This window comes from Tenrec ecaudatus, chromosome 4, assembly GCF_050624435.1.
Source record: "Tenrec ecaudatus isolate mTenEca1 chromosome 4, mTenEca1.hap1, whole genome shotgun sequence".
Classification (NCBI taxonomy): domain Eukaryota; kingdom Metazoa; phylum Chordata; class Mammalia; order Afrosoricida; family Tenrecidae; genus Tenrec; species Tenrec ecaudatus.
In genome coordinates, this window is record NC_134533.1 from 60,601,846 (window position 1) to 60,629,130 (window position 27,285).

At 43.7% G+C, this 27,285-nt stretch overlaps 1 protein-coding gene across 3 annotated transcripts in view; it reads left to right on the forward strand.

Annotated features, from left to right (window-relative positions):
- The first annotated feature begins 4,710 nt into the window (after positions 1-4,710).
- Positions 4,711-27,285, forward strand: part of SBF2 (SET binding factor 2) — a 384,097-nt gene continuing 361,522 nt past the window's right edge. For all 3 annotated transcript variants that reach the window (XM_075546087.1, XM_075546088.1, XM_075546089.1), the window contains exon 1: positions 4,711-4,918. In XM_075546087.1, the coding sequence (XP_075402202.1) occupies positions 4,864-4,918 (55 nt within the window). In that variant the 5' untranslated portion in view covers positions 4,711-4,863. The remainder of the gene's footprint in view (positions 4,919-27,285) is intronic.

Sequence of the window (27,285 nt, forward strand, 5' to 3'; positions counted from 1 at the left end):
TGTAGACCTTAAGGACTGCAGGCCAACACAGAACTACTATGCCTCCAGGGCTCTGAAAGAGAAGCCAGTGTCCCCTCATATTTCCTGCTTAAGCAACTGAATGAAAAGAGATCCTGCAACTGACCAGGAAGTTTCTCACTCCTGCTAGGGCTTCTTTGTTATGTATGGATGGGTCTGTAAAGACCATTTAAAGACACCCAGGCCTACCTAAGTATATTTGGTTAAATCAAACTCTCCTATTGCCTTTCTCAACTGTAGTGGCTAACCACAGGAAGCAATTGAAATGACTATGCGTATCAACCATTCAACCCTGGGCAGGCCCGCTGCAGGAGCAGCTGGCTAATAAGCCTCGTGCAGCGGTAACCAGTTCTCCTTCATCTTCTCAAGTAAAAGGAGAAATGTTGCTCTACATACATCATCATGGCGTTGCACAGCCTGCTTCTCTTTCTGCTCTTGCCAGCCTCCAGTGGAACAGATCTGGGCTTGCTGTAGCCCCTCACGCTTTGGTGAAAGGTAATGTGATCTGGTTTTCGGCCAACCTCTGTAACCAGGCTGCCTTTGAGGGCATATCGCTTTGGGGCAAGCAGGCAACTGTCGATTGAGAAGCAAAGCTCAGCTCCAGAGGATGGTATGTTACATGAATACACAAACACACAGGGTCTTGACCCACTCACTCCCTTTCCCGTTCCCCCAGCCTTAGAGTTGATTCAGAGTCACAGTGGCCCAATGCGTGTCCAAACAGTATTGCACACTGAAGTTTTTCAGGGGTTGATTTTTCAGAAGTAGATCGCTAGACCGTTCTTCAGAGGTAACTCTGGGTGTGGTGGGCTTGAACCTCCAACCTTTCAGTTTGCAACTGAGTGCATTAACCATTTGCAATACCCAGGGACTCCTTGATGGCTATCATAATAGTGCCCAGACACTGGCAAGGCTGTGGAGAAACTGGAACCCTCGTGCACTGTTGGTGGGAGAGTAAGATGGTGCAGTCGCCGGAGAAAACATTTCGGGAGTGCCTCAAAAAATCAAACACAGAATTTCGATGGGAGCCAGCGATCCACTTACAGGTATATAGCCCAACGAACTGAAAGCAGGTAATCAAACAAATATGTGGAAGAGGATGCTTATGGCAACACTATTCATAACAGTTCAAAGTGGAGAACAATCCAAATCGATAGATGAATGGATAAACGTAAGGTATGCAATCCAAAAGGAATAAAATGTACACTACAACATGAATAAACCTCTGACACATTATACTGTTATATGAACTGGAACACACCAAGCACAAAAGGCCACACATGCTATGATTTGACTGATATGAAATATCAAGAATCAGTAAACTCAGAGAGGGAGAAAGCAAATTGGTGTTTGCCAGTCAGGGTGTTAGGAGAATGAGGATAGAAAGTGACTATTTAATACCTATGTTAAATACCTATATCTACTTAATAGGTATAGGGGTTTCTTTTGGGAGAAAGACACGGCTTTCTACTTCCCTAAAGAGTTGTGGTCTTGGAAATTCATGGGGACAGTTCTACCTGGTTCTACAGTCACTGTGAGTTGGAATTGGCTGATGGCAGTGAGTTTGGTTTGAGTTGATGAAAATATTATGGCACTAGATAGAAGTGTCCGCTATAGAGTTTTTGAATATGCTAAATGTCATTGAATTGTACACTTTAAAATGATTAATTTTACATGCGAATTTCACCTCAATTTTTAGACAAAGAAAGTAAAATGGGGAAGGAACAGGAGGGCTGACTTAACAGGCTGAAGGACTATCAGTCAAAAGATAAATTTTATTTTCTCTAGTTCCTTCCAGAGAGCAGCATCAGGGGAAGTGACAAGAAGACAACTCTGACACAATTAAGGAAGAACGTTCCAACAGTAGTGCTATTGAACAGTGGAATGAGCTGCGCCCCAAGGAATTAAGATTACTCTTTACTGAAACTGATCGTTAAGTCATGAGCTCTCGGGGAAGTAAGAGAGTGGATTTCTACCTGAGTTGGTTGTGCTTTTCTTTTCTTAGTTGGATTATATCTGTTAACTTCAATACCTGCGATCAGCCTGCAGTCCAGGGTGATTCGGCTTGACCATTCGCAATATAGAAATGAGTTCCAAGCGGTCCAGTCTTCCTTGTGGGCATTTTCAGTCCTTCTCCTGCCGCCCAATGCGCTCTCAATCTGTAGATAAAGAAAGTGTGATACCCAAGGGCGGGGATTGGTCAGTGGGAGCCCACCTGCAGGAACCAAGTCACCTAGTCGCTGATGGAAAATGTTTGTTGATGTACAGAAGGAGTCCCTGGGTGTTGCGAAGGTTGGAGTCCATCCCACGACATCAATGATGAAAGACCATTAGGAGCCCTGTGGCGCACGGTTCTAGTTGGACATACACGGGGTTCGTATCAGTTGGCGCCTACTCTAGGGAAACTAGTTTTATTACTATTTTTAACATACCTTTTCAGAAAGCTCTTACATACTATGTCAAATCTGTGAAAGTCAGCCTTGTCCGCAAGAGCGCCGGCGGTTAGGCCTATTGATGTTCCAAGAGTCAGAAGCCACTAGATGGTAACGCGTTTCGGCTCGCTTAGTGATCAGCAATCATGAGGAGAATCATCACCTTTGCAACAAACGGAGATTCCCCAAACGTTAGTCTACCATTTAGTTGAAACATAACTCTGCTACTCATTAGAAAAACAAACAAACCAACCCAACAGCCTGCTGCGCGCCATTTGACTCTGACGCTTAGAGACCTACCCAGGACGTGGTAGATCTGTCCTTTACGGTGCCTACGGTGGAAAATCGTAATGGTAACCGACTGTTAAACAGCTCTCTCCCGCAGAGCGACCAAAGAACCGTGAAATAAAATTTACATTAAAAGTAGATATTTTAGTTTTATTTCAAGAGACGTACTGGTGGCGCTGTCGGATAAGCGTTGGACTGCAAATCGGAAAGTCGGGGCTGTCTGGGTAAAGATTTACAGTCTGGGAAACGCTATATAAGATCGCACCGAGTCCCAATCGACGCGCCGGCAGTGGGCTTTGTTTTCGGTTTTCGGCAAAGTGCCCCCCAAAATGAACCCGCCAGCTGTTGGATCCTACTGTTCTCTCATGATAGCGTGTCCCAGGAGCAGAAGGTCACAAACCGTCCATTTCGGACTGACTGAGAAAGGCTCGGGCTTTCTTCATCTGAATTTCTGAAGATCCTGGGAATCCCGGTGAGTAGCGGGGATGATCTATGGCAGCAATTCCCAGTCTTCCTAATACCGTGATCCTTTCATATAGTTCCTCATCTGGTGGTGACCCTCCAACCATAACATTATTTTCGTTGCTACTTCATAACTGTCATTTTGCAATTGTTTTGACCCCCAAAGGGGTCGCGACCCACAGGTTAAGAACTGCTGATCTATGTGGTTACTTTAAAAATGTTAACTTCCTAAACCCGAACCCCATGCCGCTGGGTCTATTCGGACTCATCATGCCCCTCTGCAGGATTCGCAGACGGTGCTTCATGACTGGCCGATAGCCTCATCTTTCTCCCACTGGAAGGGAGAACCGCCAACCTGGTGGCGAGCAGTTTCATGCCTGATGCACAGCGCCACCAGGCCTCCTTAATGCTAGCTCAGCAGTCACGAAATCCTCACCCTGGAAATCCGTATTCTTTAAGCACAAGTTATTCGAGTGAATTCCCTGTGCTCTAGATACCTTTTCCTCTTAAAACGTGACGCAACACTTCTCCGGTTCGCAACATTTTAAACTAAATCACAGCGCTATCAAATAATTGTGTTCTTCTTCGGAATTCATAGACGACTGTGCTTTTAAAGCTGTTATAAACAAGTGGTCAAGCAAAGGGGATCTGGTGTCGATCTCGTCCCAAGTGAAAACGATCCATAGAGGTGCCGCAAGAAAAACTAAGCGACCTGGATTGGATGTGAACTTGGAATTCGGTTTATTGCATGTCTGAGCGGGAAGTAAGGAATGATCACCTGCTTGGGCTGAAAGGGAAAAGAGAAAGCAGAGGCTAGTGTGTGTGGGGTGGGAGGCAGAGAGGACCCCTCCCTAGGCCTCTTGAGCACCAACCCCGCCCGGCCCGGCCCAGGAGGATCCCGGGGATGTGGAGTTCCCGAGTTCCTCCATGGACTCCCGGCGCTGGGCACTCGGGGGAAGCCCAGGCTGACCACCCCCGGCCCCCAGCAGCGCAGCCCCGGCGCCCGTGAAGGTTGCGCAAAAGCCTCGCCGCCCCCGCCCGCTCCGTGTTCCTAAATTCCCAGCCGCGCAACATAAACAGGAAACGTGCAGCAAAAGCCCTGGCGGTGCAAATTCCATACTTCCAGCCGAGGGCGGGAGAAGCTGGCCTTTCTTTCTCCATTTTTTTGGGGGGTGGGGCAGGGCGGCGGGGGAAAACTGCACCCTAAACCCTTCCAGTCCCATCTTTCCAGAACCCCAGATAAAGCCTAGGGGGAAGAAGGACCCCTGCTTGGGGGAAAAGAGGGGAAACACGGTGGGCCACAAAGCGGCTGCCGGCCTCCAAGTCCTCCAGCCCCGAGGCTGGAGGGGCCGCGCGTGGCGGGCAGCCCCTGGCGCCCACGCCCTCAGGCCCGCGGTGCCTCTGCCCGCGCGGGTGGGAGCAGGGTGGGCTCACCTCCGGCCCCGCGGGCTCGGGGCGGCGGGCCGGCGGGTGGGGGCGGGGGAGGAGCGGGCGCCCGGCGCGGCGCAGGCGCAGAGCGCGCCTCGCTTGTCAAACATGGCTGAAGTGCTGCCGCTGCCGCGACGGCCGCCGCAGGGAAAATGCTGAGCCCTCCCGGGCCCGGTGGGCGGCGGCGGCGAGGGCGGCGAGGGGGACCCGCTTCCCGGGCGCGGCGGCGGCGGCCATGGCCCGGCTGGCCGACTACTTCATCGTGGTAGGCTACGACCACGAGAAGCCAGGTAAGGGTGTGGGGCGGCGCCGCCCCCGGCCTCCCCGCCCCCCGGCAGCTGTCCAGTGGGCTCGGCGGGGCCGGGCCGGCCCGGGGGGCGGGGAGGCCGGGCCGCGGCGGAGCCGGAGGCGGCGGCGGCCTGCCGGGCTGCCCGGGCCGGGCCCAGCCGAGTCCCTGGGTGGGCGTGAGGGAGCCGGGGGGAGGGGAGGGGAGGCGAGACGGCCGGGGCCAGCCGGGCGCGGGGCTCGGGCCGCGACCCCGGTGGAGAAGGGGCCTGGGCCTGGGCCCGGGGCAGCGCCCACGTGCCTGCGCGAACGGGCCGGCTGCCGGGCTGGGAGGGCGGGAGCCGAGTGTGCGGGTGTCCTGGGGGATAAACTTCTTCTCCGCACGCCGAGCGCGCCGCCAGTGACGCAGGGCTGTCCTCTCCAACTGGAAGCGCCGGGAGTCCCTTGCGAACTCACCCCTGTGCTGGGGGGGGTGGTGGACGCTGCCCCGGTGAACGCGAGGTACCGGGGCAACTCCCACGCCTGGACATTTCTAGGAAGTGCTCCCTGTTCTCACAGGACAAACGTGACTGGCGTTTTCGAATGAGGCTGAGCACTGCCTTTTCAGTGAGGACAGCCAACTGACCCCTGACAGGTGCGCGGACTTCCCTTTAATGCGAGTCCGAATCGGTCTTTTCATTGGTGGAGCAGTGTCACACGGTTTTCTTCCCAAGGAACGATTTGGCAGATGCGTTCTTTTGCCTTTTGCACCCAGGCCCATGGACGAGCACCACTCCAGAGGCTCGAGGCTCCAAGGCTCACTGGTGCGCGGGGCTACATTTGTATTCCTTTGTATCTCTGTGTAGTGAAGCAGGATACAGTAACAGGTGGAGCTGGGCAATAGTTTTAGTTCCCAGAAAGCCCAGTCTTGCATTTGCAAGGAATGTTAGATGGAAGCTTTTCGGAGGAGAGGTTGGCACTGCTTTATTTTGCTCAGGGTTGCAGCCAATAGTGGTCCCAGAATGCCATTGCCCTGCCCTCTCCTTGGATCCCCATGGCTTAGTGGGTCATGCGGTGGGGCGGCAACCACAAGTTCCATCCTTATGGACACCTCCTCAAGAGAATGAGTGAGCTTTTCTACTTCTATAAGATGTACTGTGTCAGAACACCACAGGGACAGTTCTAATCTGCTTCCTAGGGTCGCTAAGAGTCCACCTGGTGTCAGCGATCCTTTTTGATCTTGTCCTTAATAGCATCCTTTTCTGGGAAACCATTGCAGTTTTCCCTTTTACCGCTCAGGACCTGCCGAGTGAAATGTTAAGCGAACCAAACCAAAAAGCCACCGCTACCGTGGAGTTGATTCTTCCTCATTGTGACCCTTGTAGAGGGTTATTGGAGAAGACAGCTTCAACTTTCCCACTGAGCAGCTGGTGCGTTGGAGCGCTGACCTTGAGGGTCTGCAGGACCACCAGGGCTCCTTGATGCAGGGTTTCTGAATCCGTATTCAGGGTTTCTAAGACTAAATCATTTTACTGGGGGCTCGTACAGTCTGTTCACAATCCATCCATCCATCCATTGTGTCAAGCACATTTGTACATTTGTTGCCATCATCATTCTCAACATTTGCTTTCCACTTTAGCCCTTGGTATCTGCTTCTCATTTTTCCCCTTTCTCCCTGTCCCCTCCCTCAGGAACCCTCAATAATTTATGAAGTATAATTGCTTTGTTATGTCTTAAACTGTCAGATATTTCCCTTCACCAACCTTTCTGTTGTCTGTCCCCCAGGGAGGAGGTTATATGTAGATCTTTGTAATAGGTTCCCCCTTTCTACCCCACCTTACCTCCACCCTCCCATATCACCATTCTCACCACTGGTCCCTAGGGGTTCATCTGCCTTGTATCCCCTGTGTTTCCAGTTCCTATCTGTATCAGTGTACATCCTCTGGTTGAGCCGGATTTGTAAGGTAGAATTGGCATCATGATAGTGGGGGGGGGAAGCATTAAAGAACTACAGGAAAGATGTATGTTTCATTGGTGCAATATTGCACCCGGACTGGCTCATCTCCTCCTGGAGATCCTTCTGTGAGGGGATGCTATGACTAAATCTTGAGGACAAGCAAGAGAGTCTCGTCTTTCAGCCTTAGAGGACTTGGTGGATTTGAACTGTTAGCTTTTCAGTTAGCAGCCAACACAGCACCATCAGACTTCCTATTAAGAGAAGTTGACTATATTTAAAATGTCCCCCGGCTCTAAATTTTCATATTATTTTCTAGTACTTTTTTCTTTTTTTACATTTTATTAGGGGCTCATACAACTCTTATCACAATCCATTTCATATACATACATCAATTGTATAAAGCACATCCGCACATTCCCTGCCCCAATCATTTTCAAAGCATTTGCTCTCCACTTAAGCCCTTTGCATGAGGTCCTCTTTTTTTTACCCTCCCTCCTTGTTCCCCCCTCCCTCATGTGCCCTTGGTAATTTATACACTGTTATTTTGTCATATCTTGCCCTATCTGGAGTCTCCCTTCCCCCCCTTCTCTGCCATCCATCTCCCAGGGAGGAGGTCACATGTGGATCCTTGTAATCAGTTCCCCCTTTCCAACCCACTCACCCTCCACTCTCCCAGCATCGCCCCTGACACCCCTTGGTCCTGAAGGTATCATCCACCCTGGATTCCCTGTGCCTCCAGCTCCCACATGCACCAGTGTACAACCTCTGCCCTATCCAGTCCTGCAAGTTAGAATTCGGATCATGGTAGTTGGGGGGAGGAAGCATCCAGGATCTGGGGAGACCCAAGGGCCAAGTGTCAGCCATTGGAGATCACCTCATAGAGGGGTTTAGGAGAGGAGATGGGTCAGTCAGGGTGCGAGGTAGTACCGATGAAGAACACAGCTTTCTAGTACTTTTGCATAGCATTTGTATGGTCACTTTCTTGTTAAGATGGTCGCTTTCTTGTTAAGATTGGTTCTCTTGTAGAGAACCACACTACTTACTTATTTTTAGCTAAGCAGGCGTACTTGTTTAATTTTTAGTTACATGCTTCTTCTTCTCACTTTATAAAAAAAGGGAAATAATCACAAGCTTGCAAAACAGTTGCAAGTACAGTACCAAGGACATTTTTTACCCTCAAGCATCTGAGAGGAAGTTGCTGACCTGATGCTCTGTTACCCCAAAATACTTTGTTGTGCACTTTCTACGTACAAGGATATTCTCCTACGTAATCACAATATGATCATCAGAATCAAGAAACGAACACTGGTACAGTGCTCCATCTAATTCTCAGACCCATACAAGCGTTTGCTAATTTCACCATTAATATCTATTGGAGGGTCCAGTGCAGAATTTTAGGTTGACTTTTGTTATGTCTCTTTCGTCTTCTCCAACCTGGAACATTTTCTCCTTCTTTTCTTGATTTTTATGATGTTAGCACTTAAAGATGACAGGTGAATTAATCTATAGAGTGCCCTCAGTTTGGGATCATCTCTTCCCTCATGATTAGATCCAGGGTATGCTTTGGGGCAGGAATGCCGAGGAAGTGATGCTCTGTCCTAATCGCGTCTTTTCAGATGGTGTATGATTTCAGTTTGACCCATTAACATTGACTACTTGGTGCAGTGGTTATACATTGAGCTGCTAGCCTCAAAGTCAGCAGATCAAAATTACCAGCTACTACTTGAGAGAAAGAGGAGGCTTTCTACTCCTGGACAGTTACAGTCTCAGAAACACACAGGGGCAGTTATACCCTGCCCTATAGGGTCTCTAAGTTAGAATTGACTTGGCAGCAGTGAATTTGTTTTTGTTTTTTGCTTTTATAAGACAAAAGAGCCCTGATGACGTAGTGGGCTATGTATGGAGCTGCTAATTGCAAGGTCCACAGTTCGAACCCACAGCCACTACCCAGGATGAAGATGAGTCTGGCTGTACTCATAAAGTCTTGGAAACCCACAGGGGCAGTTCTATTTCTGTTCTGTGGGGTTGTTGTGAGTTGGAATCCACTTGATGACCGTGTGGTTTAATTTAAAAAAATATGAATTGAAATGGACTCCATGGTGGCTAATTAATAATAACTAGTAATTTTTGGAGGGATACATTGGAACTACATAAATATCTTATTCCTCATCATACTTTGAGTGAATATATTTACTCACTTATAGCTATATGGATCCCTGACTTGCTGTTTTTCCAGTGGATTATTTTCTGTTGCTATATATTTGATTTGGACAGCGAGAGAGTCCGCTCAACTGGTTTCTGTGTCCTTCTGGCGTGTCCCCATCAACCTTTGAGCATGTCTTTACTTTTTGGCACACAGTAATGTTCTCAGCTTGTCTGGTACTTTCCTTGTCTTGGGTCTGGAACCCGCCGTTTCTCTAGGGAGCCCTGGTTCCTATGGTGGCATAGCGAGCTACATGGTGTGCTGTGAAATGCAAGGTTTTAGAAGCCACCGGAGAAAGATGAGACTTTCTACTCCCATAAAGAGTTGCAGTTTGTAGAAACCTACAGGGGCAGTTCTACTCTGTCTGATAGGGTCAATGTGAGTCAGAATAGGGAGCCCTGGTGGCATAGTGATTATGCATTGGACTGCTAACCACAAATCAGCAGTTTGAAACCACCAGCCACTCCAAGGGAGAAAGATGGGACTTTCTACAGCTTTGGAAACTTACAGGGGCAGTTTTACCCTGTCTTAAGGACACTTTCAGTTGAAATCAACTTGATGGCAGTGAGTGAGTGAGTGATGAGTCAGAATTGACTGGACGGCAGGCATTTTTAAAATTAACATTGAGAAGTTGAAGTGTCCACTGCTATTAGACAGAAGCACTGTTAGTGCCACTCAACCTTCTTAATGTCTAGCACTGCAGTATGCATGTATACATACACACACATTCACGTCTACATATATTTATTTTTATATACATACATAGATTAAGGAGCCCTGTGGTGGGGTGGTCATTACCGTTGGGCTGCTAACTGCAAGGTCAGCATTTCAAACCCATCAGAGAGAAAGGTTAGGCTTTTTACTACCATAATGAGTTACGGTTTTGAAAACTCACAGGGGCAGTTCTATCCTGTCTTGTAGGGTGACTGTGGGTTGGCATTGACTCAGTGGCAGTGATTTGGTTGGGGTTTTGGTGGGTGACATGGTGGTAAGCACTTGGCTACTAACTTAAAGGAAGGCACTTTGAACTATCCAGCTGCTCCATGAGAGAAAGATAGGGCAGCTTCTGTGAAGGTGACAGTCTTGGAAACACAGTGGGACAGGTCTTTTGTCCTATGGTGTCACCAGGAATTGGAATTGACTTGATGGCAAAGTGTAATGGGTTTTGGCATATATTTAACTCACGCACTGCCATTGAGTCAATTCTGAATAATAGTGACCTTAAAGGACTGATTAGAATTGGCCCTGTGGGTCTGAGTCTTTAAAACTTTATGGGATCATAAAGCTTCATCTTTTCTCCCGTGGAATGGCTAGTGTGTTTGAACTGCTGACCTTGTGGTTTGCAGTCCGGTGCATGACCCATTGTGCCACTAGGGCTCCTGGCATGTGTATACATGCTGAAAAGCTTGAGTTTATACCAATTGCTTCTGTTTTCAGTTCAACACTCCAGTGTCTTTTTCTTATTTATTATATTCCATGGTACAAATGGTTGATGCTGAAGTTTGGTGGTTTTTTCCAGAGGCACCCCCATTGTCCCCCCACCTACACACTATAATATAGCAAACCAGATCGAGTAGTTTGCCTGGGACTGCTCCATTGCAGGACTGATCAGGACTTTCCTCCTCTCGGAGAGTGTGAACTCTGGCTCCCATTATCCTGAATGGAATCTTTTCTCTCTGTGTCCTCCTCCCCCAGATTCCTCTTCTGCTTGCTGTAGAGCAGATTCCTCATTGGACTCCACCCTTAACACCCTACCCTGTGAAAATATAAGATGTAACAGTCCACCATAGCATGGCCCACCTTGCTCTGACTCCCAAGATGGGCCTCCCCACTCACCCCCTCTGCACTGACTTTCCACACACGGAAGAGAAAGACGTTCTCACTCACATGCTCCATGCCAGCTGCCCCTTTGTTTGACCCCCCTCACAGACTCAGATTCAGAACACCCAGTTGTTTCTCTACCATGTGGATTCCTGCCTGTCTCAGCACCACTCCTTCCCCGAACTGCATCAGGGGACGGACGGGAAGACTTGGTTCTTCTCCTTAGTGACAAAGCCCAGAAGGTTGTGTAAGACACAGAATCTTGATGGTGAAATGCATGTTTCTCTCTTTCTCTTTCTCTCTCTTTGCTTGAGATCAGTAGTTTTGAGTTTGGATGTTTTTTTGAGATATAACTTGCATGCATTCACATTCACCCTTTTAAGTGAAGAGTTTGGTAAAAGTGTACAGTAGTGTGACCAACACAGTCCAGACATAGTATGTGTCCTTGCCTCCAAAGCCTTTTTCTTTGTCCCCTGGTGCTCAGCTCTCCCCGAACCTCTTGCTATGCTTCATCTTATTTCTGCCTTTACTCTGTTAACTTTTCTAGAGGGTCATATACATGAAATTTTTTTTACATGAAATTTTAATTTCTTATATTTGCCTTCTTTTTGTGTAGTGCTTTACAGTCATAAAATGGAATTTTATAGTCTTTTATGTCTGGCTTTTATCATTTTGTATAATATTTTTTGGATCTGTCCATGTTGCATACCACCAGTTGTTCCCTCCCCCAACTATAATACAGTTGTTGTCCCCACACATACTATAATAGTTGTTGTCCCCCCCACACTATAATACAATTGTCCCCCCACACTATAACCAGTTGTTTCCCTCCCCCCATACACTATAATATAGGTATTCCTCTTCCACCCACCCACAATAATATAGTTGTTACCCCCCATATTATAGTACAGTTGTTTTTAAACACACACACACACACACAATAATACAGTAGGCCCCCTTGACACACATATACATACTATAATCCAGTTGGCTTGTTTATTTACCGGTTGGTGGACATTTGAATGTCCAGTTTTGGGCTATTATAAACAAAATAGTTGTGGATATTCATACACCAACCCTTGAGCATTCATATATATTTTAACTTCTCTTAGATAAGCACTTAGGAGAAAAATTGCTAGGCATATGAGAAGTGTTTGGTTTTCTGAGAAATTTCCAAAACTATCTTCCAAATTGGAGATAACATTTTGCATTGTTCAAGTGGTATATGAGAATCCCAGTTATTCTCCATTCCTGCCTGCACTTTATATTGTTAGCCTTGATTCCGTTTTATTTTTATTATTGAACATTTTTATTTTAGCCGTGATAGAAAGTATATGGGGTCTCTGCCTTGGAGCCCTGGTGGTGTAGTGGTTGTGCATTGGGCTGCTAACCACAAGGTCAGCGGATCAGAACCACCAACCACTCCATTGGAGAAAGGCGAGACTTTTTATTCCCATAAAGAGTTACAGTCTCGGCACCCCACAGGGGCACATTCCACTTTGTCCTGTAGGATTACTGTGACTCGGAATCAAGGTGATGACAGTATGTGGTTTTCAAAGACCCCCAAAACCAAACCCATTGCTATGAAGTGGATTCTGAATCATAGCGACCCTATGTAGGGTTTCCAAGACTGTAAATCTTTTTAAAAAATCATTTTATTGGGGCTCATACAACTCTTATCACAATCCATACATACATCAATTGAGTAAAGCACCCTTATACATTTGTTGCCCTCATCATTCTCAAAATTCGCCTTCCGCTTGGGTTCCTGGAATCAGCTCATTTTCCGTTTTTCCTCCCCCTCCCTCCCTCCTCGCCCCTCCCTCATGAACCCTTAATAATTTATAAATTATGATTTTATCTTATCTTACACTGCCCGGCATCTCCCTTCACCTACTTTTCTGTTGCCCATCCCACAGAGAGGAGGTTATATGTAGATCCCCGAGATCGGTTCCCCCTTTTTACCCCCCCTTCCCTCCCAGTATCGCCACTCTCACTATTGGTCCTGAGGGGTTCATCTGTCCTAGATTCCCTGTGTTTCCCAACTGTACTGCTGTGCATCCTCTGGTCTAACCAGGTTTGCAAAGTAGAATTGAGATCATGATAGTTGGGGAGGAGGAAGCGTTTAAGAACTAGAGGAAGGTTGTGAGTTTCATTGTTGCTACACTGAACCCTGAGCGACTCATCTCCTCCCCACTACCCCTGTACAAGGGATGTCCAGTTGTCTACAGATGGGAATTGGGTCCCCATCATGCACTCCCCTCATTCACGATGATATGATTCTCACTGCCCTCCCCTCCCCCCCCCCTCCCCTGGCCTTTGTTGCTTGAAACCTGGTCCCCTCAGCTCTTCATGAGCTGCTTCCATGTAGGCTTTGTTGCTTCTGGGCTAGATGACCACTTGTTTACTTTCAAGCCTTTAAGTCCCCAGACACTATATCTCTCAGTAGCTGGGCACCATCAGCCTTCTTCACCACACTTACTTATGCACACATTCGTCTTCAGCGTTTATGTGGGGAAGGTGATCACACAATGATGGTTTTTGTTCTTTGGTGTCTGCTACCTGATCCCTTCAACACCTTGTGTTCACTTAGGCTTGTGTGCTTCTTCTCTGTGGGCTTTGTTGCTTCTGAGCTAGATGGTCACTTATTTGCCTTCAAACCTTTAAGACCCCAGACGCTATATCATCTTTTTGATAGCCAGGCACCATCAGTTTACTTCACCACGTTTGCTTATGCACACGCCTGTCTTCAGCGATCGGGAAGGTGGGTATCATGGAATGACCGTTTAGCTGAGCAAGGTGCTGTTGTATTGAGGGAGTGTGCGTGAGGAGGCCCAATGTCCACCTGCTACCCTACTACTAAACCTATAAATATATGCACATAGGTCTATTTCCCCCATAATCATAACTATATTTATATGTGTACATGTCTGTATTTAGACTTCTATATATGCCCTTTGCCTCCTACTCCTTTCCTCTATTTCTTTATGCTTTCCTCCTGTCCCACTCCCATGTTCAGCCTTCATTCTGGTTTCAGTAATTCCTCTCAGTTACCTTACCCTTGGTCACTCCCTACCAATCCTCCCACCCCCTCCCTCCACTGGTTTTGAACCACTCATTGTTCCCTTGTCCCTGGGTTGGCCAACACCTCCTCCCTTCCCCTACCTCCCACACTCTCATGTCCCTCTGGGATCGTTGGCCTCATTATTTTCTTCTCACATTGTTTGTCCAGCCCATCTTATCTAGGTGGACCTGCAGATATAGTAATATGTGCATAAAAATGCGGATGGCTTTGACAGCACCAAAGTGGCACATAAGAACATGGCATCAAGACTGTAAATCTTTATGGGAGCAGACAGCCTCATCTTTCTCCAGAGGAGCAGCTGGTGGGTTTGAACTGATCTTTTGGTTAACTTACCAGACAGCACTACTGGGGCTTCTCTTGAGGTAAAAGTAAAATGTCTGTTTTTATTGTAAATTTGGTTTCACAGTATTCTAGCTGTTCTGCATGAGAAAGATGTGGCAGTCTGCTTCCTTAAAGATTTCCAACAGGGTCTTTTATGACTCAGAATCAGGTGATTGGCAACAAGTTTGTGTATAACAGAATCAAATGCCCCCAAGCCCTGTTTCATCTTTCGAATAGAGATCTGTTTGAGCCCATTGTTGTAGCAGTGTTTCAATTCCTCCCACTGAGGCTCTCCCCCTTCTTACTGACCCTCGACTTTCCATGCCTGCCTTTCGTCTAAGAATGTGTCTAGAGTCAGCAGGGCAGAGACTTCATTCTGACTGTGCTTCCTCCAAGACAGATTTATCCCTTGTTCCGGCAATCCGAAGTATATTCCATATTACTTGCTAACACTGTAGTAAAAATTTGTCAAATTCCTCTTTGGTTTTCCTTGTTCATGGCCTAGATTTGGCATGCAGGTGAAGTAATTGAAAATACCATGGCTTGGGTTAGATGACACCTTTGCTTGTTAAGATTTTGAAGAGGTCTTTTCAAGTTGATACATATGAAATCAGAATAGGTGTACATCAGGATTATATCCTTTCACCCTTATTCAGGCGACATGCTGAGTAAATAATCTGAGAAGCTGTGCTATATAAAGAAGAATGCCACATTTGGATTAGAGGAAGCCTTGTAACAGCTGGGGTGGTGAGATGATTTCATGTCAACTTGCTAAATAAGTGGAGGGATGCAGTCTAGCTTGTCAATCAGGTCACAGCCTAATGATGCCTCTCTGTGGGCATGGCCTTCTCAAGAGGATTCTGGGAACTTCTCTTTCTTCCTTGAAGCAGGACACACTCTCTTTCTCTGCTTTGACTTTATTTGTGGAGCCACGTGTGGCTGTTGACAAGCTGTGTGGAGCCACGCTGAGACCTGTGAGAGCCTACTACTACCAATGGAGCCACAAGACTTTGCACCCACTGGCCTGTGATCTTGCATTTTGCATCATTGCATGTGCTACACGAGTCTGAAGAAGGATTTATGGACTCCTGTTGGATTTATGGGCTGATATCAGACTTAATCTGGACTGGGCTAGAATGTTTTTTTAATATACAATCACTCTTGGGTATAAAGCTCTTTCTTATACATATTTGCATGTTCCTGGATTTGTTTTTCTAGTCAACCTAGCCTAACACAACAACGTTCCATATGCAGATGACACCACCTTGCTTGCTGAAAGTTAGGAGGATTTTCAGCTAATTAAGAGCAAGGACTATAGCTTTTACTATGGATTACAACTCAAAATACATAAAGCCCAAATCCTCACAACTGAACCCGTAGGCAGCATCATAGTAAAAAGAGAAAATTTTTCAAGGATTTCATTTTGCTTGGATCCACAATCATTGCTCATGGAAGCAGCAGTCAAGAAATGAAACAATGTATTATATTGGGAAAATTTGTTGGAAATGGACAACATCATGCTCGATAAAGTATAAGGTCAACAAAAAAGATGAAGACCCTTAAGGAGAAGGATTTGCACAATGGTGGGAACAGCAAGCCCAAACATAATAGCTGTTGAGAGGCTGGCCATGTTTCACTCTGCCTTAGACAAGGTTGCTATGTGTACTGTGAATTGGAACCTGTGCTACGACTGGAAGACACCTAACAACAGCAGTAACCTGAAATGCCACAGTTTATGGCACTTACAAATTTTTAATAGATTATCATTGAACTATTGGACTTCATGGTCGGTTCTGACCCCCTCCCCACATTCTGTATTGAACTAGTTGTTGCTGATAGGGAGTAAGATTGTGAAATGCTTTGAAATTTAGCCTTGATCTTGTTGACCTTGGGGTAACCTCAACCCTGTAGATATGATGGTCTGTTGGAAACTGGAGGTTCTTGAAATGTAAGAAACAATTTGGACTCACCATCCCCCTCAATAAAGCTTAACTGGATAAGGCTCATGAAAGGATGGCACTGGACTGGAGGAAGAGAGACCACTAGTGTGATTGAACTCAGGCTTGCACAGCGGGGGATGGAAATAAAGTAAGGATTCTAGAGACATTTGGAAGCCCAAATGAGCAGAGCTTGGTATGAATAAATGTGAGGATTAAAGGAGGCTGAGTAGTTGAGTGTATTAAAGTTTCTAGTCTGTTTCATTGGCAGGTAATGATGCTGTGAATGCAAACAAGGAACTCAGGAGATGAAATAAGGAATTTAGATGAGAGCAAAATGCGGAGCTTAGTTTTGGACAAGTTGCATTAAAGGGACTTGAGGCCCGATGGCCATGGTTAAATGTTGGTTTAGACTGCAAGGTCAGTGGTTTAGACCTACCCGTCTCTCTCTGAGGGAGAAAGATGAGACTTTCTGATCCGATTAAGATTCACAGTTTTAGAAACACTAAGGAGCAGTTCCACTTTGCCCTGTAGTAGTGCGCTAAGTCAGAATTGACTCAGTGGCAGTAGGCTTTGTTTTGTTTTATTTTGTCTTTAGTCAAGGGTGGGATGATATAATTTTGGTGTTCATATGTATGGCTCAGGAGCCAAGGAGCAAAGTGGAGATTGAAGATTTTATTTGGCATTTACTAATGGTCAGCTGATTATTGTTGGAGATGAATGAATGAAATGGCTTTAGAAATATGTATAGAATGAAAAGAGGAGGGACCCGAGAACTGAGCCCAGAGGAGAAAGACCAATCTTTCAGAGTTTGGTCAGTGACAGAGTACTGGTCAGAAGCGCGACAAGAGGATAAGACAATGTGTAACGATGGGAACACAGGATGTAGAGGAGCTTATGGAGGAGGGAATGGTGAATAGATGCCAAATAGTCTGTAGTCTTGGGTAAGGAGGACTAAAAGTAGACGGACACATCTGAAACTTAGAATACTGACTTCAGAACATTGCACCACATTTTGGAGGCCAAAGCAGTTTTGATGGCTGTGTATCCCAAGATATATGCCAGTCTAAACCACTTTATTTATTTCATTCTTTCTTGAAGCGCAGTATGAATTTTAACTCCTGAATTGTGGAAAGTGAAAGTGGAGTCAGACATGTCTTGAAAATTATAAATCTGTGGGACTAGAGTACAACTTAAATGGGATGATTGCAAGAGTAAAATGTTTTAATTTTAAAATTGTTCATTTATTGTGTCTCTGGCTTGGAAGGTAAGGTATTTTGTTTTCTAGCCATCTAAATGGACACTTTGAGAGATAAGACAGGTAGGCACAGGACACAGGGACTCTGAGAGTGTGATTAGAGGAGATGGAGATGTAGCGTTTTGTGAGTGTACTCAGGAAGTAGGATTAGAGACAAAGACTAGAGGGTGTTCCCTAGCTTAGGAAACACTGTGGTTAAGGGGCTGGAAAAGAAAGAGCCATAGAAGAAAAGTTGGAGAGTTTCTTAGGAATTTAAGATTTTCCCTAACAACCATTATTCTGTTCAGTGGTGATAGAACCTTTGATTAAAAGCAAACACAAAAACATTTTTTGGTGTGGTAAAGACATATATGCATAACCAAAACATTGGCCACTTCAGCATTTTGGATATGTGAAGTCCAATGAGGACTGTGTTTTTCATGTTGTGCAACCATCAGTACTTTGGTTTGCAATTAACTGTTATTCAGCCACCATTAACAGAAAGCTCGGTGTCCCACAAGCATTGGCTCCCTCGGCCCCTTCCTCCCACTGTTCATAACCATTAATAAACTTTCTTTCTATACACTTGCCTACTCTAGATACTTCATGTAAATGAGACAATACAATATTGGCCCTTTTGTGTCTGGGTTGTTTCACTCAGTAAGTTTTCAGAGTTCATCCATGCTATTAACAAGGACCAGGATGTCATTCTCGTATGTGCACACACACGCACACACACACACCACATTTTGTTTATCCATTCATCTGTTGATATACAGCTACATTGTTTCCATCTTTTGGAATTTGTGAATAGTGCTGCAATGGCCGCTGGTTTTCAAGTTTCTGTGTGCGTGCCTCCTTTTAATTCTATTAACCTTACGCCTGGGACTGGAGTTCCGATGGTAGTTCTAGGTTAAACTTTTTGAGGAACTGCTAAGCTGTTTTCAAGTGTCTAGCATTTTTATTCCCACTAGCAGTGTACCCATGAGGTTTCTAATTTCTTAATATCCTTTCCAAGTCTTATTATTGTCAGTTTTTTTAAATAAAAGCCACCCTAGTGAGAGTGAATGACAACTCATTGTGGTTTTGATTTGCATCTGGCAAGTGACAGATGTTGAGCATTGTTTCATGTGCTTGTTTTTCATTTGCCCATTGCATATCTTCTTTGGTGAACTATCTACTCAGCTCTCTACATTTTTTATGGGTTATTTGTCTTTTTGTTGTTAAGTTGTGTAAGTTCTTTGTATATTGTGGCTATATAGCTCCATTAAAATTTCTTCCAATTTGTGGATTGTCTCTTTCATTTTCTTAAAGTTATTTGATGTGCCAAAAAGAAAAAAACAAGCTCACTGCCATTGAGTGAATTCAGACTTAGTGATTCTACAGGACAGAATGGACTAGCCTCTGGGTATTCTGAGGATGTGTCAGTCTCCACAGAGATGTGACTTTAGAGGAGAGCAGACAACCTTGTCCCTAGGCCATTTTTTATACTTTAGTTAAAATTTTTATACATAGTTAAAACCTAGGTCCTGAAACAGTAACCTTTTGCTTTCTTCTAAGTGTTTTATGGTTTTAGTCAATTTGAGGTTAATTTTCTTATATGGTGTGAGGTATCGGTCCAACTTCGAATTCCTCTGCATGTGGAAATCCAGTTGTTCTCCCTCGCACTATTTGTTAAAGAGAGTATTTTCGCCATTCATTGGCTTTAGAAGTGTACTGTAGATATATGGATTTATTTCTGGGCCTTCGATTCTGCCCCACCGGCCTATATGTCTACCATTAATATCCCGAGCAGGCTGTTTTGCTAACTTTGTAGTATGTTTGAAATCAGGGAATTATGAGTCCTTCCTACTTTGTCATTCGCCTTCAAGATTTCTTTCTCTTTTTGGAACCCCTTGCCATTTCATTAGAAAACAAAAGCAAAACAAACCCAAACACCTACTTTTGAAGACTGGGTTTCTAACAGATGCAAACACGTGTGTGCGTTCTGAGTTCAAAGAGAATTATCCTCTGTATGTGTTGGGCTGAGAATCACAAGCTCAGCAGTTCAAAACCACCAGTTGCTCCATGGCAGAAAGATGGGCCTTTCTACTCCTGTAAAGGAAACTCATAGGCACAGTTCTACCCGGTCCTATAGGGTCACTATGAGTTGGAATCTACTCCATGGCAGTGAGTTTGGAGTTTGGGAGTATCCAAATAGACGCTCTGGTGACTTAGTGGTTACCCATTGGGCTGCGACCAATCTTCATGGTTGGATGTTTGAAACCACCAGCAGCTCCACGAGATAAAGATTGGACTTTCTACTGCTGTAAACAGTTACAGCCTCAGAAACCCACGGGGGTCACTATGAGTCAGAGAAAACTTGATGGCCGTGAGGAATAATGAGTACGTAAGGAACTTATTAAACTTCACAAAGTAACTTTTTTTGAGTAGGAATTTTATTTTCCCATTGTAAATTAATTTACATTATAGGTTATTATACCCAATGTAATGCATACCATTTTCATTAAGGCCATAGTTAATGTACAATGAGAGATCCTCAGTTTGTCTGAGATACGGAGATCAGGAAAGAAAATTTGGAAAGTCATAAATGAAGATTATGCTAGCGTGGGTAAACAGATTTCTTTTTAACTATGTTCACAAACCAGTCACCTTTTTGGCTGCTATTTTGTACTTTGTGAATAATCAATATAAATAAATAAAAACAAAGCCACAAAGCCCTGCTCCCTAGGAAGTTACAAAGTTTTCCACAGGATAATTTTGGCATCCAGGAAGATGAGCCTGCTTTTGAAAATATTATTCTGTTGGAAAATATGACTATTGTTGTTTTGTATGACAAGCGAGTCTAGACTCATAATTGAGGTGAAAGACATTTCCCCCCTTAGTGTCAAATCTTTTGTGTAAAATATGAGATAAACTATGCAAGTTGATAATTTAAAAGGTCTTAGCTATTCTTTCAGAAACATATTGCCATATATACTTGAGTATAAGCTGACCTTTTCAGCACATTTTAAATGCAGTTTTTGTGGTAAAATTAGATACCTTGGTGGATATTCCGATTGGCTTATACTCCAGTATACAGGCATTTTTTCAGTTTCTTAAATTTAAAACTTAGATTTATAACTGTGACTTTTGACAATTTGTAGCATGTTATAATCTGCCACATTGTTTAAAAACAATGCAATACACACACACAAACACACACACACACACAAAACCCACAGCCAAACCCAGGTCTTGTGTGGGTCAGCCAGTTATGACTCGTATTGACACCACATGTAACATGGGTTTTCAAAGGCTGTAATCTTTTATCAGTACAATGCCAGGTCTTTCTTCTGAGGGGCCTCAGATTCCCAGCCTTGTGGTTAAGAGCTGATTGTTAGCCATTTGTGCTAAACAGGGACACAGCATAGGTTCCCAAACTTACTTAGCTTATTTCCCATGTTTCAGGAAAAAATAAGCATTACTTAGTGCCCCACTGTCAATGAAAAACTTTTGTACATTAACCCATAATCCAGGATCATGTATAGGTATCTGCTTTTCAGCCCTCCTAGGTCCTTCCAGTGTTCCCCAGAGGAAAAGGGGGAGTACCACTCACTTTGGAAAAACACAGCTTCATAGGGTCAGTCACTTAGAGGACCTTCACAGGTACATAGGACCCAAACTTGAAGTGAGTTTTCAAGTTTTATAAAATTGTAGCATTTTACAATCGGTGACATTATTAAAAAACAAAACCTACTGCCGTCAAGTCAATTCTGACTATAGAAATGCTCTAGGATAGAGAGCCTCATTTTCTCCATCAGAGCATCTGGTGGATTAGAACTTCTGACCTTGTGGTTAGCAGCTCAAAGTAACTCATAACTCTATCAAGTCTTCTTTTAAAATGGATAAGCTATATAATTTCATTCTATGTTAAAACGGTTATTTTGCAACAGTGAATTGCTAACGTGTTACTCATTCCTTAAGATTAATTTTTGTTTGACCCCTTCCAATGTGTTGGTTTTTGTTCTGTTTTCTTTAGCTTTCAAAGGAGTCCTAGTGTTATTGCTGTGGGTTAGGCCTTGGGCCGCTAACAAGTTGGCAGTTCAAACCTACTGGCCACTCTGCAGGAGCAAGATGCTGTTTGCTCTTGTAAAGGTTGACAGTTTCAGAAATCCTCTGTAGGATGACTGTGAGTTGGAAAGGACTCTATACCAGTGTGTCTGTTCGTAAACCTTCTAATTGAGGAGGATGGGAGAACTTTTGTTTTTTAAATAAAAGGTCAATAAGCCTTAGAATAGAGTTGGGGGGGGGGGGAAGCCATAGAATAAAAGCTAGTGAAAAGTCATATAAGTAAAAAGTAATTTTAATTTTGTAAGGGTATGTTTTGCTTAGAGAGTAAGAATATGGCAATCAAAGCAATATTTAATACTTCCAACAAATAACTTAAAAGTCCTTTAGTTTTACATAGCTGTGTAGGATATTGTGGGGATGGGCCTCATGCTTATCAAGATGCCCTAATAGAGAAGTAGGCCTTTAGGGGGGTACACAATACCTTTTTTATGGTCTAAACACCTAGGGTGTTCTAAATCGAGGGTGTGCTAAGGACACACAGTCAAAGCTGCAGGCCTCCACGGGAGCACCACTTTTGGAAAAGCTCCTGCTTCCCTTGGGATCAGACTCCTTACCTTCAGTTTGAGATGGGTAATCTGGTCTCCTCTGTCTGCACACTGTGCTTCCTGTGGTACTCCCATCTGAACTACTTGCACATAGACCTGCTTTCCGAACCTGCCTGCCTGCCTCATGAATTCCTCTTCTTTCTAATTGATTTAGAAACTGTCTACTTCTTATACAATTTTGATGTATAACTCTCTTGGTTCTGGTTTATCAGTTCATTCTTCTTTTGATCTGTCTAGTGCTAAACTGTTTTTATACCTTATTTAACATTTTAATAGATTGGAGTGGACATGATGGCCTTCGGTTTTAATGTAGTAATACATGTTCAAACATCGCAAACATTGCTGAAAAAAAATTTTTTTTACTGAAAATTAATGACTTATAACTTTGTCCCACTTAATTTTCACCTACAAATTTGTATAGAAACTCTGTAGCTCTCTTAAGATAAAATCCCAGCCCTCCTAGGTTGACAATGAAAGAAAAGCGGCTTTCTTCCTAAGAGAAAGCTCCGACCTTTCTCTCCAAAATTTAAAATACTCTGGCTCCAGTAACTCCCTTCCACCACATCAGTTTCCCCTTGCCGAGGCACAGAGGAAGGAGGTGACACATTGAAACAAAACTTTTCTAAAGACTAAAACAATTGAGTAACTTTTGAGTTGGCCATCTGGTTTGCAAGGTATAAGGTACGACTTTGTGTCTGTGGTGTAACGGGATGCCTTTCTGCCTAATTTCTGACCTGAAATCATGTGATGGCAATTAACTTTCCTTTCTACATGCCTCCTAGATGGCTAGGCACTAGATGGAGGCCAAACAGCAATCTACTTCTGTGAGATATATCTAAGGTTCACTAACCTGATTTTAGAGTTTTGTCCAAGGATCTATTTCCTGGATGGATGATGCCAGGACTGTGCTTTGGGAGTGATTCCATTTCTTATCTATTGGCCATAAAACCGAGCTCTGACTGAGCTGCTCTGTTAGAACTCAGCCCAAGAAGAAATGCGTACATGCAAAACTATGAGAAGGGGACGTGTTTGTATTTGTACCTATTTGCTACCCATGGTCCCAACCTTGGCAAAACTCTGTTGTTACCTAGAAACATGGTCATAACATGCTCATGTAGAAATCAAAGCACAGATAAATAAGCATCATGTGCTCTTTTCTGTTACTTTTAAAAGAAAAATAAGTTCTGCATACTAATGTACTCATCTTTGTTTTTAGCTGGTGGCATATGATATTTCCTGTGTGATTTGAATCTGGACAAATAACGATGCCATTTTATTATGAGGAAGCATGACTGGTACTTGAAACAGAACATCTAGATTCTGGACTGATAGAATTTATATAATTGAGCTGAAGATATGGTTTCTGAGATCTGTCCTATCCCTTTCTTTTTACTCCCTTGCAAAGAGTTTTATTTTTCCCACTAATGATTAAGCAGAACAATTAGATGCCCCACTCACCCCATCCAAGCGCTGCTGTAACACAAACACCACAACGGTGGCCTTCAGGAACAGCTCGCTATTTTCTCATCGTTCTGAGGAGAAAGCTCCAAGTCATGCTCCTGGCTAGGTCAGTTCCTTCCATGGTGTAGGCCCCTTGGAGCTTCGCACATGGCTCTGCTTTCCCCGGGGCGTCTGTGCTGCTTTCACCTAACAGAAGTTTAGGCTCCTACCTGGTGTGACCTGATTGTTGGATTACATTGCACACGATTGCATTATGGCCTGATACGATTACATCACCGGTATAAGGGTTAGGATTCCAACACATTATTTGGGGGGAGTACAATATCATCCTTAAGTTACATCAGACTCACAACCTAAAATGGAATTGTGTAACCTGCCTCTCTTTGTGTATGTTACAAGAGGTTCCCTAAAACCAGTTACTGCTGACTCAATTCCAACTTACGGTGACCCCTTGTACTGCAGAGTAGCAGAGTTTTTCACAGCTATGACCTTTCAGAAGGAGATTGTCCGGCCTGTGTTCTAAGGTGTACCTGGGTGGGTTTGAACTACCAACCTTTTGGCAAATCGTCTACTGTTGTGCCACCTGTGGAACCAGAGCCTCACTAGAGATTGTTTATTTTTAGTAAATATTATAAAAGAAATTACTGTACTTTCCAGGGGTTATTTATACTTGTTAGTCTGGGTTGGCTAGAGAAACAAATTCATAGACACTCATGTGTATAAGAAAAAGCTTTATATAAAGAGTAATTGTATATTAAGAAAACATCCAGTCCATATCAAGTCCATAAGTCTGATATTAGCCCATATATCTGATACCAGTCTAAAAATTCCTCTTCAGACTCACGCAACACTTGCGATGATGCTGAATGCAGGAAGATCACAGGCCGGTGGGTGGATAGTCTTGTGGATCAGTGGTGATGGAAGCATCTCAGTGCTGGCATGGGTCTCCTGTGGTTCTTCCAACTCCAGGGCTCTGGCTCCATCAACATAGCTCCATGTGTCTTGTCAACAGGAATGTCTCTCAGAGAAAGTGTGTGCCCCTCCTCCAGGGAGGAAGACAGGAGTTCCCAGAAGTCTCAGGAGAAGGCCATGCCCACAGAGAGACCTGCCTTATTGGCTATGACCTGATTGAGAGTTGCAATCTCAGCCTTCACCCCTTAGCTCAAGTTGACAGTAGAGTATATAACTGATATATGGGTCATGAGGCTTGGAGCTTCTGGAGAAATTCTAAGACTTGAGGAAATTGCGTGAGTAGCTGATAACAGACAACGAAGTAAGCCTTAGCGATGGTGAACGCTTAACCATTCTCCTAAGGGATCAAGGTTTCATGCCTTGATTTCACAGTTGCAGCTTCCTCGGTTTAGATCAGGAGTCTGGAAACTTTTGGGTTAGAAAATTCACTCCAGTTCCTCATAACTATCTAAAAATTATTCCAGAGCTGTAAACGTATTTTTTTCATAAATGTATTTTTATAGACAAATAAAATCACCAATATCTGAATCTCACTCTCTCACTGCCATTGAGTCAGTGCTAACTTGAGGTGACCTCCTGGGAGTTTCTGAGATTGCAGCTGTTTACGGGAGTAGAAAGCCCAGTCTTTCTCCCATGGAAGTCAGGGTGGTTTGAACTGCTGATCATGCAGATCGCAACCCAACTCATAACCACTACACCATTGGGGCCCCATTATCTGAATAATATCCTCTAAATTTTTTCAGAGCCACATGCAGTAGTGTCACATATGGCTTGAGAGCTGCAGTTTGCCAACCCCTGATCTAGACTGATCTTTTCTACTTCTCCCATTGGTTGTTAATTATTGAATTTAGTTGCTACCTTCTCTGAGAAACCTTTGACAATTTCTTCCTTCTCCTCTTACTTCCTCTTAGTGTTTTAGACAGGATATGTCTCTATGCACTTGCTTGTACTTTGTGCATGTCTCTGTCAGAACACTTTATATACTATATTTTCTTTGATTTTTGAATTTGAAAATATCAGAACAGAACAGGATACCCCCCTGTAAAACTTTCTTACACCCTAAGAAATCGTTTAGCTCTGTTATCTTTTCTTATATTGGTGTTCTTTTGCAATCATAAAGTTTTAGTTATGCTATATAGCCATTTTTATATTAGAAAATTTAAAATATAAATAGAAAACCCCATTAATATCATTACTCAAAACACTTTTACTGGTAACTTTTTTTAAAAGCAACTTTATTCATGTACTATGCAATTTATCCATTTAAATTCAGTGCTTTTTTTTGGGTGTATTTATAGAATTGTGAAACTATCACCACAATCAGTTTTTTTTTTAATCATCTTATTGGGGACTCGTACAACTTTTATCACAATCCATACATCCATCCATTGTGTCAAGCACATTTGTACATTTGTTGCCATCATCATTCTCAAAACGTTTGCTTTCTACTTGAGCCCTTGGTATCAGCGCCTCATTTTTCCCCTTCACTTCCCACCTCCACCCCATGAACCCTTGATCGTTTATAAAATATTATTATTTCTTCATATCTTACACTGTCCGACATCTCCCTTCACCCACTTTTCTCTTGTCTGTCCCCCAAGGAGGGGACATAATCAGTTTTGTAAGATTTCGTTACCCTAAAAGAAACCCCATATCCATTAGCAGCCAATCTCAGTTTCTACTTTACTTCCCTTCCCAAACCCATAGACAACCACTAAGCTACTTTCTGCCTTTGTAGGTATGCCAATACTAGACACTTCATATAGATAGACTCATAAATATGTTGTCCTTTGCCCTTCCTTCACTTAACCTAACATTTGCAAGGTTTATTGGGTAGACTTGCTGGGATATAAAGACTTCTTTAAAAAGCAAAGATATCACTTGGCTAACTAAGGTGTGCCTTACTCAAGCAGCAGTCTTTTCAATCACCTGCCTGAGAAAATTTGAAAACAAAAGAAACAACAAAAAAAGGTAAGACAGAAAAATAATCGATTTCCCTGAATTGTAAGGGGTCTTTTAACCAGAACACTTCTTTCATGTGAGGATGGTGAGATTTTGGCTTGTTTACTTTGGACACATTATCTAGAAAAGGATATATCCATCATATTGAGTATAGGGACCCACATGAAGATAGCACAGGACTGGGCAGCCTTCTATTCTGTTTTATGTAAGATCATTATGTGTTGGAGCTGACTCTAAGCAACCAACAGCAACAATAACACTAAGAACTATGTCTGAACAGTTCAGGAACTACCAGACTATTTTCAACGTTGCTGTACTGTTTTACAATTTCCACCAGCATTGTATGAGATTTCTCCACATCCTTGCCAACATTTGCTATTATCTTTAAATTTATTTTGTTGTTGCTGAGAATGTAAGGGGGTTTTAAAAAAAGTGGGAAAGTGAATAGTTTTATATTCTCATATATTTATCTAAAAATTCCTGGCTCCAAAACTTAAACGGATAGTTTTATTGCTGACTAATATAGTTTACTGAGTATGCCTTCTCCTTCTTTCTGAATGCCAGTTTGTGCTGTTTCTAAAACTCTTAATTACAGAAATTGTCAAAGTACTCCCCTATTCCCCTTTCTCTTGCATCAAATATATTTATGTATCGTTGATGATTCTCGTGCATAAATATTAGCACCAACAATAAACTAGAGATAGATTTCATTTAGAAAATCCATAAAAAATGAGAATTTTGATATATGTATAGATAAAAACAGATGCTCTAGCTTCTTA